The sequence below is a fragment of the Solanum stenotomum genome, chromosome 3 (genome assembly GCF_019186545.1).
Source record: "Solanum stenotomum isolate F172 chromosome 3, ASM1918654v1, whole genome shotgun sequence".
NCBI lineage: Eukaryota > Viridiplantae > Streptophyta > Magnoliopsida > Solanales > Solanaceae > Solanum > Solanum stenotomum.
Window position 1 is genome coordinate 8,339,874 of NC_064284.1, and position 14,733 is coordinate 8,354,606.

General features: G+C 28.1%; 1 protein-coding gene across 1 annotated transcript; it reads left to right on the forward strand.

Annotated features, from left to right (window-relative positions):
* The first annotated feature begins 2,727 nt into the window (after positions 1 to 2,727).
* On the forward strand, positions 2,728 to 4,004 carry LOC125857867 (transcription factor bHLH168-like). The gene is made up of 3 exons (XM_049537517.1): positions 2,728 to 2,859; positions 3,315 to 3,611; positions 3,936 to 4,004. Exons 1-3 carry the CDS (start codon positions 2,728 to 2,730, stop codon positions 4,002 to 4,004), a joined length of 498 nt encoding a protein of 165 aa, XP_049393474.1.
* Positions 4,005 to 14,733: the final 10,729 nt, after the last annotated feature.

Genomic DNA, 14,733 nt, shown 5'->3' on the forward strand with positions numbered 1-14,733 from the left:
TAAAATGACAAGCCCACTTCGTAAAGGTTATATACCATGTCACTAAATTCTGATTGACCGAAGGGAAACCTGTTCCTATCACAAATCATCTATTCACAAACTTCAAATAGGGTTTCCTCATAATTCAGAAAAGAGACCAGAATTCTAACAAGAAGCTAGAGAGAGATCATGGATCAAAAGTTGCAGATTTCTCTACAAGCTACAAGTTGAACAATTCAAACATTCAAGTTCAAGAATGATCAGGATCACAGGATTCAAAAACAAGTTCGAAGTCCTTGAATTCAAGTAAAAGTCAAGATAAAGTTCAAGTTCATCAAAGATTCAAGAACAGGATCCAAAGCCCTAGAATCCAAAATCAAGTTCACGATCAAGATATCAAGTTCAAGTCCATATCAAGTTCATCAAATCCACAAATCAATATCAAGCTCCAAAACCCTTGAATCTAAGATCAAGTTCAAGAACAAATTCAAGATCAAGCTCAAGAGCCCTTGAATTTATATTTGAAAAGATGAATCAGAGGAATAATAGAGATTATAACACTAATATTCAAAATCAATAAATACGATTGTTGCATTGTTTTTCATCAGTCTTGATTATTTTTTTTTTAGACTCGAATTTTACTATCAACAATTTTTGGTACTACCAATGGGACCATCTATACCTCTCATCTCAAATTTTGAAGAATAAAAAAATATCGAGATGACTTTTAAGAACATCAACTCTTAATCGACTGCCTATAAGGCCACTAACTCCAAATTCTCTACAGAAGTCGAAGGAATCCTTGGCGTTACCTTCGAATGTGTCGAAGCTATTATGAGGAGCAACAACACTATGTTGGGACAACGAAAACTTCAAGTGTCGTCCACATCAAATTTTGTTTTTGAGTTTTCTACTCCAAAGGGATCAAGGTCCTCTACAAATGCTTAAGAAGAATGAAGTAGTGTTTTTGAGTCACCCTTTTGAAATTATTACGAGTATTATAGACTTGTCAGTCACCCTTTTGAAAAATGTTTTGTCTTCAAGAATAGAGTTATGTGATTGGTTAACGAAAAGAAGGTTGTCCTTGATGATGAGAAGACTAATTCTAACCAAATCTCTATCATATTTGGATCGCTCGATTCAATGCAAATATGTATCCAAATAGAAAAATCACATGCTACACAAGAAGATAAGTAGAGTCTTCATAGATGAAAGATCTGGAGTCATCATTCAGCCTATCCATACATGGAAAAAACTCGACATCACGACTGAAGAACTTAGTGAAAGTCGTTTGTTGATACAATGATTTAATCAAGGAGGACAGAGGTCCATATGGTCTATTAAATTAGAAATCCACGTGAAAGATTTGCGATCAAGTGCATGGATGCATGCGATCGATGCAAACACTTCATACAACATATTGCTTGGTAGGCCTTGGGTACATGATAATAAAATTGTCTTATCTTCTTACTATCAATGTTTGAAGTATCTTGAAGGCGGGATCGAAAGGAAGATAGTTGCGGATGATAATCCTCTCCCTGAAGTTGAGACACATTTTGTCGATGCAAAATTCTATTTGAAAAATTACGTTGTTAAGGGTGGAAAAGCTCATGACGTCAAATCAATAAGACTGATAAGATCACAAGTAAAAGAGTTGATGTGGCTGTCGGAAAGGTCAAAGTTGACACTATAGACCTTGTCCCATTCTGAATGAAGGGAAAATCATGTCTTCGAAAAAGAGAAGTTGACTTTTGTACTACGTTCGAAAGGTGAAGAAAGAAAAAGGTCAATCATCTAACATCCAAGGAAATTCACTATGAGGACTAACTCTTCCTATTAGACAGATTGATGCAATAAAATTATCTTCGATACTACCAGGAAATTCAATCGCTCAAAATATAGCGCAAGATGTGGCACTCCCTATAGAACGCACAAGAGAAAGCTTTGATCCAAATGCTTAAAAGGTGGAATTAAACTGTATAGGCTGTCATTATGCATAGTTTGCCCGGTCTTTTATGGGTAACTAACATAAATTTCACTAGTTTATGAGCTAATTACTAAGATACTAGTTCGCAATAATACGAATCCTACCAAATTTTGGTGCGTTTAGATATGGTTTGATACATTTATCTTGTAATTTATGGGAACAAAATTAGATGTAATTTATTTTAAATACATTGTATCCAAGTGGATTCGCATGTATCTGTGATACATAGAAAAACTCCTTTTCATTTCGCTAGCCACTCTCATATCTCTCTCGTGTATATGTATCCTAAGTACATGCAAATCACACCATATACATGTATATAATGTATATCTAGTATGATTCACCTGTATCTGATATTCATATACAAAAATCTTGCTTGCCTTCCTCGCCTCCCTTCCATCTGACTCGCGAATCTCATATCTCGCTCACGTATCTGGTGTCTCAAATGAATGTAAATCACCAGATACACATACAATATGTAACTAGTGTGACTGACATGTATCTTGTTTGAAATCTTGTATGAAATTATTTTAAACTATAAGAATAACTTGAAAATGTTATAAGAATACTATGGATTGTATTCTTGAGCACCCACAGTAATCTTAATTACTTTTCTTTGGGCCCATCATCTACAATATTTGATATTTCCTCCCTCTTTCCTAATTTATTACTCCTATCTTTTTATAAATACGACATTCTTGAAATTACTTTAACAGATATCCAAAATATCCAATAGCACATTGATCACTTGTTCATCTAAAATGGATAGCAGGAACATTAATAGTGATGTAAAAAAGCCAGACAGGAAAACACAGGAAAAAAACAGAAGAATCAATATGAAGTCTCTTTTTTCTAAGCTCTTTGCTCTTATTCCTCCCCACCACTTCTCTAAGGTACAATTATAAACTCTATTTCTATCTCATACACACAAGATAATTTAGTTTATGGAGTTCTGACTTCTAAATTTTAGTTTTTTAAATATAATAAGTTCTAAGATGCTTGTACACACAAATAATTTTTTTTAAGAAAATACAAAATTTCAACTAAAGTTACGTTACTGTAACCACCTTCTACTCAACTCTAATTTTGTAGTAGTTGTACTTCAAGATGCTCATGGTGAAAGAATGGTACATAAATGCCTATTAGCTTTGTTTATCAACATGTCTTACATAAGCTCATGTCTCGCATATAAGTTTTAATTTATATTTTTACTTGTTATAGCATGTAAACTTGTCTTATTTTCATGATTACAAATATTACATTGTACGAATCGTTGGCTTAGCTAAGTTATTCTACAACTTCATTAAATAGTGTAAAGACTTGCTAGTGAAACAAATAACAATTTCAGGCAATGCTGGCACAACAAGACCAAGTTGATCAAGTCATTAGTTACATTGAGGAATTAAAAGAAAGAGTAGAGGTTTTAAAGAGAAGGAAGGATGGCACAACTAGTTGTAGTATAAAAACACCAATGGTTGAAGTGAGAGAGTTGGATTCAACTCTAGAGGTCATTTTAGTGAGTGGTTTGCAAAAGAACTTCACATTGCAAGAGGTTATAATTATCATAGAGGAAGAAGGTGCTCAAGTTGTTTCCGCTAATTATTCAACAATTGATGATATGATGTTTTATACGATCCGCGCTCAGGTGATCATATTCATATTTCCTCTGTCCTAATTTGTGAGATATTCTTTTCTTTTTAACTTTAACGTTCTATATGACAATTGACATGTCTAAAAACCATAAGGCTCAAGCGACAATTTTGGTATAAATATTTAATTTAAGATAACAAGATCCAAAAGTTTCTTATATATATTTCGTGTATATATACCATGCTATATCTTCAAATTTACATAAAATAAAATAGATTGGATGTTAGTTTTAGTAGTATGAAAATTAAGATGATGGCAAATAATGCACACAACTAGTTAATTTTGACGACTAAATTATAATGCTTATCTTATTTTGCAGGTGAAAATTACGAGATTAGGGGTTGATGCATCAAGGGTCAATTTGAGATTACAAAAGCTGGTTTCCTAAATTTACTTAGTTACCTATCAATAAGGAGCATATCAAAATGTACAAGTCATTGATCCGTCTCAAACAAATGGAGCTGAAATTTACTAAAAAAGGAGTCATAATCTAATTCGTTCAATTTTTATCAAGTTTTACATTATTTTTTTGTTTTATTATAATTTTATTTGAGTCTGTATCTCATAGAACTCCCCCACCCTCATATATTAGGACTATATCTAAAGAAATGTCATTTTAAAGATATATAGACGAAGTTTGTCATTGATTAAATTAAACGGGTTACTATATATATGTTGAGTTAATAAAATATATAAGTCCATTATTAACTTGTACAAATCTAAATAATTCATGATTTTATGAATTAATGTTATCAGATCCGATTTTGCCACCATACACATATATGATTTAGTTGATGAAACAATAATCATACTATAAATACCTTATGCCAAAAACATAGAATGTTCTATTACATTCATACTATATATTCCTTCAGTTAGTTATTCAAAGTTGATATGCTTATGATGCACATAATAATAATACATAGAAATCATCACTTCCCAAAGGCTACAATTTGCGTAACTAATTATTTCTCTTTTCATTAATAATTCTGACATTATTGAGAAGTAGGTATCTGATGCTTCTTCTTCTCCCTCTTCCAGGCTTTAAAATTTTTCCAATCATAAATGTGAATCGTTTCTGAAGAATTATATAAATTAAAAGATTTAAATATTGAGAGGAACTCATAACTAATTTTTAGAAATGATTTTGAATTGTTCGGGATTCAAAGAGTTTATTAGTCATTAAAGTTTCTTCAAATATTCATGGTATTACACTACTTATATAATATTGATACATTACATATATATGTGGGCATTTTTGTTGATTTTGTAACATGTACATATTGGTAAGTATCCCTGATATCTAACCCAAATTGATCTAGAAATCTTGTTAAAACATTTTCTTAATTATTATTTTTGATATGTTACATGTAGTCATAAATAAAAACATAATTATTAGGTATGAAATATTTCCAATTTCAATAATATAAATATGGGAAAGTGGTCTGAAAAATACTCTAACTTTGGCCGAAATTGTTGTTACGATACCAAACTTTATGGATGACCTTTTACCCCTTGCACTATTTAATAGTGTATTTTAAAGGTATATATGTGCTCACGGGGCCACATTACTATTTAAAATAATGCAATATTTATGATGTCCAGGTAGACACATATATACCTTTAAAATACACTATTAAATAGTACAAGGGGTAAAAGGTTCTTTCAAAAGTTTGGTCGTAACAACAATTTCGATCAACGTTAGAGTATTTTTCAGACCCTTTTTCCCTATAAATATTAAAGTTATTATGAATATATTTCAAAATACTGATAAACTTGTGAAGTACTTGAATTGTGTCTTATAATACAAAATTTAATGTTTTTATTGTAACTTATTTATTAATTTTCTTCTTTAAATATTACTAATACCGTTAAAATAAATTGGCTTACATTATTGACATCACCTAATTAATGAAAGTTCACGTTTTATATCCCTAATGTAATGTTAGTGTCTCTATCTCTCCTTTTATTTCTCTCTCTCTATTTTGTTAGTTTAGTGTCTCTATCCATGAGTAACTATTTGTGTAAAAAAAAAGGGCAGTAGTCTAAGGGCATCTCCAACCCAAACATCAAATTTAGTGTCAGCACTATTTTAGTGTAAATCAACTTCAATCCACTGCACCAAATTTTACATCAAAAAGGAATATTTTTCTCTTTCTTCATTATTATTATATTATTATTTCTTATTTCATAAAACAAATTCTTTCTAAAACATTTACCATTTATAATTCATATTATTTTCTTTTATAGTCGTTTAATAAAATTATTTTATATCATAATTTTTTAAATAATATAAATTGCTAGCAAATATTTTAATTTTAAAAAAGAGTCTGTAGAAAAATTAATTTATAAAAAAAGCTAACTTTTTTATCTAAAATTAATATTATAAAAATATTACATAAAAATAATTAAATATACAAGAGATTTAATTAAAACATACAATTTATATAATATTTAATTAAAAGTTTTGTATGACGAAATAATATTAAAATATTGAATAAAGTGAATTGGTGTAAAATTTGGTGTTGGGTTGGAGCTCCAACACACCAAATTTTACACCACATAAGAATTTGATGTAAAATTTGGTGTTGGATTGGAAATGGTCTAATAGTAAAAAAAAAAAAGGGTGGGGGGGGGGGGGGGGGAGGGGTCAAAATTATTTTCTCCAATTTCAGCAAAACCTAAGATAATTCTGTTTCCTTCGTTTTATTTTAACTGTTTTTAAAATTTTTCATATTCATTAAGAAAAATGATAAATATAATGAATAGTTTATTGTGTTATATTCTCTTTATTTTAATTTATCTAATATTTTAATTTGAAGAAAAATTTAAGAAATATAAAAATACTTTATAAAATATCATTTATTTTGAAACCAACTTAAAAGGTAAGCGTGTCATAAATTCAGACAAGAGAGTAGTTGTTTTCGTTTTCTTTCGGAATTAAGCAGTAGTATTAAAAAGAACTACTATTTCGCATTCGAGTAATCAAGTTACACATTCGATAAATTCATTAACATGCATAGAAACAATAATTTAATATGTAAACATAATTTATTTATAACCTACTAAATAAAAGTAAATCGTAATTTAAAATTGATAAATTAAAAATTTTTGCTCCACCTCATGTCTATACAAATGGGGAGGTGCACACATGTCAAGTTTTCTTACATAAAAAGGGAAGTCTACATATCTATAGTGGTCTTTAAGTTTCTGAAGAAGAGTGTAAACTGAAAGAAAAACGCGCGTATTACTATTAAGTTTACTAAAAAATGGAAGGTTTAAAGAGATTTGATGACCTTAAAAAGCACAAGGGAACGTCGATCGCCGAAATTAGTAAAATACTATACTCTTTCCGTCTAATAATGATTGTCCATTATATTATTTTAGGATATTCGATAATATTTGTCCATTTTATAAAATCAATAGATAATTTATACTTAGTTCCTAATTTATCCTTATTATTAATTATAATAATTTTTAGATTACCTTTTTCAAGACGTATTTATTATATTTAAAAAGTGATAAAGTAAATTACCCTTTTATTTATAACTTCTTAAAAAGTGTGTTAATAATGGATAACTATTTGGACATAATTAATTTAGTGGCCTTTCCGTACTCTAATTTTTCTCTTAATATAAAAAACTTCCAAACATATTATTGACTAAAAAGAAGGTTCCAGGTCCACTTTAAGATATTTCGTTGAACTTTCAATTAAGAGAACTGATATTAATGGTGTATCATATATTAGTATTTGTTGATATACTAGTAAAAGGGTAGCTTGTGCTGCACATGCCTAATAATATTATGTTATATTTTAAAGGGGAATTTTTACAAATAGTTATTATAATAAATTTAATTATGTTTCGTAGTTATAGTTTGCATATTTACGGGCTTTAGCTATAGTTTAAGCTGTCTCGTTTGTATAATTCGCGGGTATATTTGTATAATTCAGTTATTTTTATATAAACTCAAAATAACAAATTTATACAATTACAAACATCAGAAGTGTAAACAGTTATACATATTATATTATACAAATTTCGAATTATACAAAAGTTATACAAATTCTGAATTATTCAAAAGTATACAAAATTCGAATTATACAAAAGTTATATAAATTATATTATACAAATTTCAAATTATACAAACATGCGAATTATACAAAACTAAAAAGTTGAATTGCGTAATTATAGCTAAAAGTAGGTTGTGAATTGTAATTAAGGCAAACTATAGTTATGTATATGAAAAGAGTTAAGTTCAAAAGAAAAGAGTATCTATAGGAGTTGAATTATTTTGGTCTTTTATATATATCACCTTATTCAAATAGTCTTTAATGTATATGAAAAGAATATCATTTTGATCTTTAGTCCTAAAAACTAATTGAAGATAAAAAAATTGTTAAGAGTTAAGTTCAAAAGAAAATGTGATATATATAAAGGCAAAATAATTTTCCATATTTTAAAATATAAATTGATTTTATTATTAAGAAAATCATAATTTTTTTGGGTCAAAATTACTATCTAGAAGTTAAGTTCAAAAGAAAATTAACTTTTTTTTAGTCATGTTAAAATTGATATAATATTATTTATGCTACAAAAAGGTTAAATAGTGCACTTGATTAGATGTATAGTTATTTACACTTCTAAAAACACAGGTTTCTCCCTTCACGATTCAGTGAAAAATTTATGCTATAAAACATGATTTTCTCACTTTTTTCCTATTGATACAATCATAATATCTATAGAAATAGTTATTGAACATTTGGTTGAAAAAAATTCAACTGAAAAATAGTACTCCCTCCGTTTCACAAAGAGCAACCTGGTTTGACTTGACACGAAATTTTAGAAAAAAAAAATAAATTGAATCTTGTGATCCTAAATTAAAGTTATGTCAAATATACTAAATTGCCCTTCAATCTTGTGGCTTTAAACATGTCACGTGAAAAACTGAAATTAAAATGTTACCAAAAAAAGAAAAAGGTCATTCTTTTTTAAACAGACTTAAAAGGAAAAGAAATCATTCTTTTTTAAACGGAGGAAGTAGTAATTTTTTAGTGACATGTGCAATGAAGTAACCATCTTACGTAATTAATTCTCGTTGTCAAGAATCTTGACCACTCATAATTCTAATGTAGGCTCATCGATGCATGTGCAATAATCAACACTTTTTTTAACTATTAACTTTACTAACATATGTTGCACATTTTAGTAGGTAGAGATAGTATTAATTCTTTTTGGTATGACAATAGACATGACCATTTACTTAATAAAGAAGGAGCCATAATTTCAATTTATGAGTTATGAATTTTAATACAATAATTTTACATGCTAATAATTATGTCCTAAATTTAATAATTTTTGTTAAATATAAATATATTGTTTAAGTTACTTTTAATTATTTTTATTATATAATTTTTGAGATGTAAAGTTATTTATTTATTTTTAATTAAAAAAATTATTTTTCTCTATAATTTTAAATTAAAAGATATATATATATATATATATCTTTATTTTTCTCTATGATCTTAAATTTATAATATATATATATATATATATATTATATTAATTTTGTGGCCATAAATATATCATGTAGAAATTAAATTTAAAAATTGACAAAAAAAAAATATTCTTTAATATTTCAATATAAACTAAATAAAAAAGACAAATATATGAAAATATATAGTATAATTATTCTGATAAAAGAAAACTTAGAATAATTTTATTATTACTAAAAAATTGAGCCCTTCAAATTTGAGGGTCCAAGGCGATGCATCATTTTTAAAAGGCAATAAGTCACTCCTGGCTGCACAAAATGTCATTTTTGACTTCTATACTGCTTAATGATTTGCAAAAGAATCTTAGCACAATAAATTTGGGTGGAGACAGAAAATAGCACAAAAACAAGCCGCAATTGTTACATTCTTATGCGAAACAAAACTTTCTATTTTCTTCTACTATAGTCTAATTATTGAACTCCCCCACAATTTCCTTTCTTACTGTCAAATCTAATCACCAATAATTTTCTTCTAATACAAGGTATTTTTATTTGAAAAATAAACATACTGACAAAAAATAAGCTTCCAAGTCCACTCCAACATATTTCCTTGAACCTTCAATTAAGAGAATAAGAAAATTTCTAAATTTAATAAGCTTCCTTAACTAGCTATAATTTATCCAATTATGTTTCATAGCTATAGTTTCGTTTGCTATAAATATTTTTGTTTGTATAAACCGCTTGCCAATATACAAACATGTAAGTCTGTTTGTATAATTCGTTTGTCAATATACAAACAAGGAACTTATACAAATGATCAATTGTATCAACATGATAATTATATACAAGCTAGAGTTATAAGCATAACGAATTTTAGATTTATATAATTATGAACTAAATTATACAAATTCTAGATTTATACAATTAGGAATAGAATTATAAGGACGTAGCCGGCGTAAATATGGTAAGAAATTTCTTCAAATTATAGCTATGTTAAATAATTAACTAATATATGTTTGCTTACTCGCGTAATTTTTCTTAAAAGAAAAATTGGTATTAAAGGTATATTTCAGGTAATAAATATGTATAGCTAATTATATACATGACATATTAATGGTGTATCACATATTAGAAATAAAGGTATATTTCTAATATGTAAGGGTGTATTCAATTAAGAGAATTGGTATTAAAGATATATTTCAGGTAATAAATAGGCAACATGGTCTGATGAACCCTTATACTTGTATGCATTTGTATTCTAAATCCTCCTACTTAACTTTTTGTTAACTAAACCCTTAAACTCGTTAAAACACTATATTTTAAACATTTTTCTCAACAGATCTTTGAGTGTGTAATCCAACCTCTTACACATGTAATTTCATGTTATTTTTCAATGACAAATCATAAATTAAATATTAAGAAAAAAAAAATCAAATATTTAATTTTTGTAAATTCTGAATTTTTTTATGGGGAACTTTCACATATAGCCACTCAAAAATAGTCTAATTACTCTCTATAGCTATAGTTTGATAATTACAATCCGTAGCTACATGTTATATGGAGGTGAGAGGCGAGCGAGACTGGGAGAGAGAGGAGAGAGGCAAGAGAGAGGGGGCAAAGAGTGGAGAAAGGTGAATTGTATATGTATATAGGTTAGATAATTGTATATTATGCATATATATTTGTATATATGGCAAGAGAGATTGGGAGATGGAGGAGAGAGGTGAGCGAGATTGGGAAAGGGAGGAGAGAGGCGAGCGAGATTGGGAGAGGGAGGAGAGAGGCGAGAGAGAGAGGGCAGAGAGGGGGAGAGAGGTGAATTGTATATGTATATATGTTAGATAATTGTATATTATACATATGCAATTGTATATGTATCAAGCGAGATTGGGAGAGGGAGGAAAGAGGCGAGCGAGATTGGGAGAGAGAGGAGAGAGGCGAGCGAGAGAGGGCAGAGAGTGGGAGAGAGGGCAGAGAGTGGGAGAGAGGTGAATTGTATATGTATATAGGTTAGATAATTGTACATTATACATATGTATTTCTATATTCTGACGAATTATACATATACAAACATGACTAATTATACAAACTCGAAGTCAGCCCGCGTAATTAATGTATAATGTTAGTCGTGAGTGATAATTATAACAAACTATAGCTATGATGAGTAATTAAGTAGTATAAGTTTGCTTAACCGCGTAATTTTCTTTTTTTTTTAAATAGTCATGTTCTTCAACCTTCATATATTCTTACAATTTGAGCACCAAATTCATGCCAAATAGCTGAAATTCTTCTTTATTTGACTTGAAATTTCAACTACAAGTTTACTAACACAAATCCAACGAGCCTCAATCACAAATTTGAATTATTTTCACAAATTCATAAGACTCATTTATTGTTCTTCAAGCTTTCTCAAGCTTATCAATGGAGTTTTCAACTTTTTCAATACCCACCATCACCCTTTACGTTAATGCATATCATACCTCCTTGTTGGGTTATGAAGGTGATTAAGGCGTCATGTGGAAGCTTACAATTGCAAATCATAGAATTGATAAATCAGATAACAAAAACTTATACTAAAAACATAATATTATTATATGAAAACAAATATAAAAGAAAAATATTAAAACTATTGAGAGAATAAATCTCCCCATAAACAAGACTCTCTAAATGACTACATTGTGGATTCTATTGTGTTGTGCTATGAGAATAGGGATCTTCAATTTATAGATCTCCAAACTTTTTCTCTAAACAAAGAATAAACCAAATATGGAAGTAATTATATGTTCCTTTCAGAATAAGTTCAAGCATTTATGGTAATATTTTGACTTTTCTTTCAAGGAAAAAAATCAGGGCAAAATCCTACAAATCTCCCCTTTTAGCTGGATTTTCTTGACAAAACTTGATCCACCTTCTTCACACATATGATAATCTTTGTTCTTCACATAGTCTTCATCACTGCTGCTTGTCATGGTTAAAAATAAAGTTTAAAATATATGGGTTAAAAATGGTTTTAAAATATTTTATTTTTATTTTCAAAGGTGCAGCAGGAATGTTGAAAATATGGTTTAAATCTCTTCTACACATGTAGTTGGATAGAAGATCTTCATTATCATCAAATTTTTTGCAAATTGATTTGAATCCGCGTTGATCCTGTCTTCAACCTCGTTCCATTGGATCATTGAACCGTGTGCTCTAATACCACTTGTTGGGTTATGAAGGTGATTAGGGCGTCATGCGGAAGCTTACAATTGCAAATCATAGAATTAATAAATCAGATAACAAAAATTTATACTAAAAACATAATATTATTATATGAAAACTAATATAAAAGAAAAATATTAAAACTATTGAGAGAATAAATCTCCCTATAAACAAGACTCTCTAAATGACTACATTGTGGATTTTATTGTGTTGTGCTATGAGAATAAGGATCTTCAATTTATAGATCTCCAAACTTTTTCTCTAAACAAAGAATAAACCAAATATGGAAGTAAATTATATTTTCCTTTCAGAAAAAGTTCAAGCATTTATGGTAATACTTTGACTTTTTTTTAAGGGAAAAAAAACTTCAAATAAGAAAAGAAAATCATGGCAAAATCCTACACTCTTTGAATCTAACTAACACAAACAATGGCTTCAACTTTTAAAATAAAAAAGCCTAAGAATTTAGGAAAATGGGGGCTGAAAAAAGAAATTAATGGCGGAATTTTGATTTGTTGCAAAGATGAGAGTAGGTTGAAGAAGAAAAAAAGTGTATGACGAGTGATTTCGAAGAAAAGAAAAGAATGGGTATGGTGAGTGATTTTGTTGAAGAACAAGAAAAGAAAGTTTAGGATTAGGGGTGGGAAGAGTGTTGGAGAAGAAGAGAAATTGGGGTGGGGTGGGAGTGGGTTAATGAAGAACTAAGTTTTTTTTTTATAAAAAAAATAATTTTAAATAAAATATATTGTATTTATGCACTTGAAAGCGAGTGTATTCACACATTTTTCCAACTCAACAATATTTATGCCACATAGATTTGGTCAATGGTCAAAAGGGTTTCAAATATTGTGTTTTAATAAGTTTGAGAGTCCAGTTGATAAAGTATAGAGTAAAATGATTCATAATACAAACACATACAAGTACAAATAATTAAACTTCAAATATTATGTTTTAATAAGTTTAAAGGTCCAATTGATAAAGTATAGAGTAAAAGGGTTCAGATTACAAATGCATACAAGTACAATCAGTCAAAAGTAGTAGTCTATGGTCTTTTTTAATATCTCTTTCACAACAAATAATTAAACTTCAACTCATCGACTATTAAAAAAATGATTTAATTTGTACATTTTATAATTATTCCAATATTAGAAACAAATGTTTTCTTCACTTTGCGAATTAGCCAATTTTTTATATTATAAAATACTATTTTTCTCATGATCGAACCATCTCACTAACAAAATGTATGGTAGAAAATAGATTCTAATCGAAACATCAGGAAGCTTCCTTTGTTCTTTATTTTGATTTTCTTTTCTCACTGATTCAATCAAAATATATATGAAAATAAACATTTTTTAATGAAAAATTTCAATGTAAAAATAGTGTTTTTCCTATAACTAGATGAAGAAACAAAAGATAGTAGTTTAAATCAATAGAGCTGAACTAAAAATTTAATAAAAAAACTTTATAAATACTAGAAGTCTAAAACATCATAGTATATGGAATTATGATATGATATCATGAGATGAAATTGAAGGTTTGTTTGGACATGCGATATGAAATTTTTCTGTTGTATATATTTTCTCATAAACATAAAAATCAATAAGTTGTAAAACTATTAAAATAACCCCAATTGTTTATTCAATCTTATCAAATAAACAAAAAATTATACAATCGCATACTAAATTATTACAAAGTTATTTGTTCTCCACTTATGTAATTGTTTCATCAAACTTTAATTTAATTAAAAAAAAATTGAACATAAATTGTACTTGATATGCTCATATCTCTCAACTACTCTTACAAATAACCTATAAAGTAAAAAAAAAACATACATTAGTGAGTAAATACTAACTTAGAAGTTAAATACACTAAGATAAAAATTAACAAACATTACTGACTTCTAACTATTTACAAGAAAAATCAATAGTTAAATATTATAGAATAACGAAATTTAAAAAGTTACCACAAGTTTGAGTCAAAAACACTTCTAATAAAATTTAATCAAAAAAACTATAATTAGTCCACTTGAATAAATATTAATAACTAATTGAACAAACTTTTCCCAAGTCCTCAATCCATTGGACTTGATATTCTTCAGTCATGTGAACGAACATTTTGCGAATACTAAGATTAAGAAAGTGCGGCACCGCCAATGAAAATTGTCTTTTATCAATATTATGCTTAGTCATAAGATTAAGACGTTCTTTTTATTGTGAAAAATCAAAAAAGTATTACTCCCTCCGTTCTTATTTATATTCACCAAATGAATTTCTACTTTATCATTTATATTCACCAAATTTAAAGTAATAATAAATTTTATATTGGTGAGAATAATAAATTTTAAAAAGTAATGATGTGATTATAAATTTTATTTACATATGAAACAAATGGTTAGTAGATATAAATGTGGGGTTGTTTTAACA

Bases quoted from the DNA above. Each gene is read 5' to 3' on its own strand.
- LOC125857867 (XM_049537517.1), top strand. From the start codon at position 2,728: ATGGATAGCAGGAACATTAATAGTGATGTAAAAAAGCCAGACAGGAAA. The intron at 2,860-3,314 runs GTACAATTATAA...TAACAATTTCAG, and splicing joins CTCCCCACCACTTCTCTAAG to GCAATGCTGGCACAACAAGA. The intron at 3,612-3,935 runs GTGATCATATTC...CTTATTTTGCAG, and splicing joins TTTATACGATCCGCGCTCAG to GTGAAAATTACGAGATTAGG.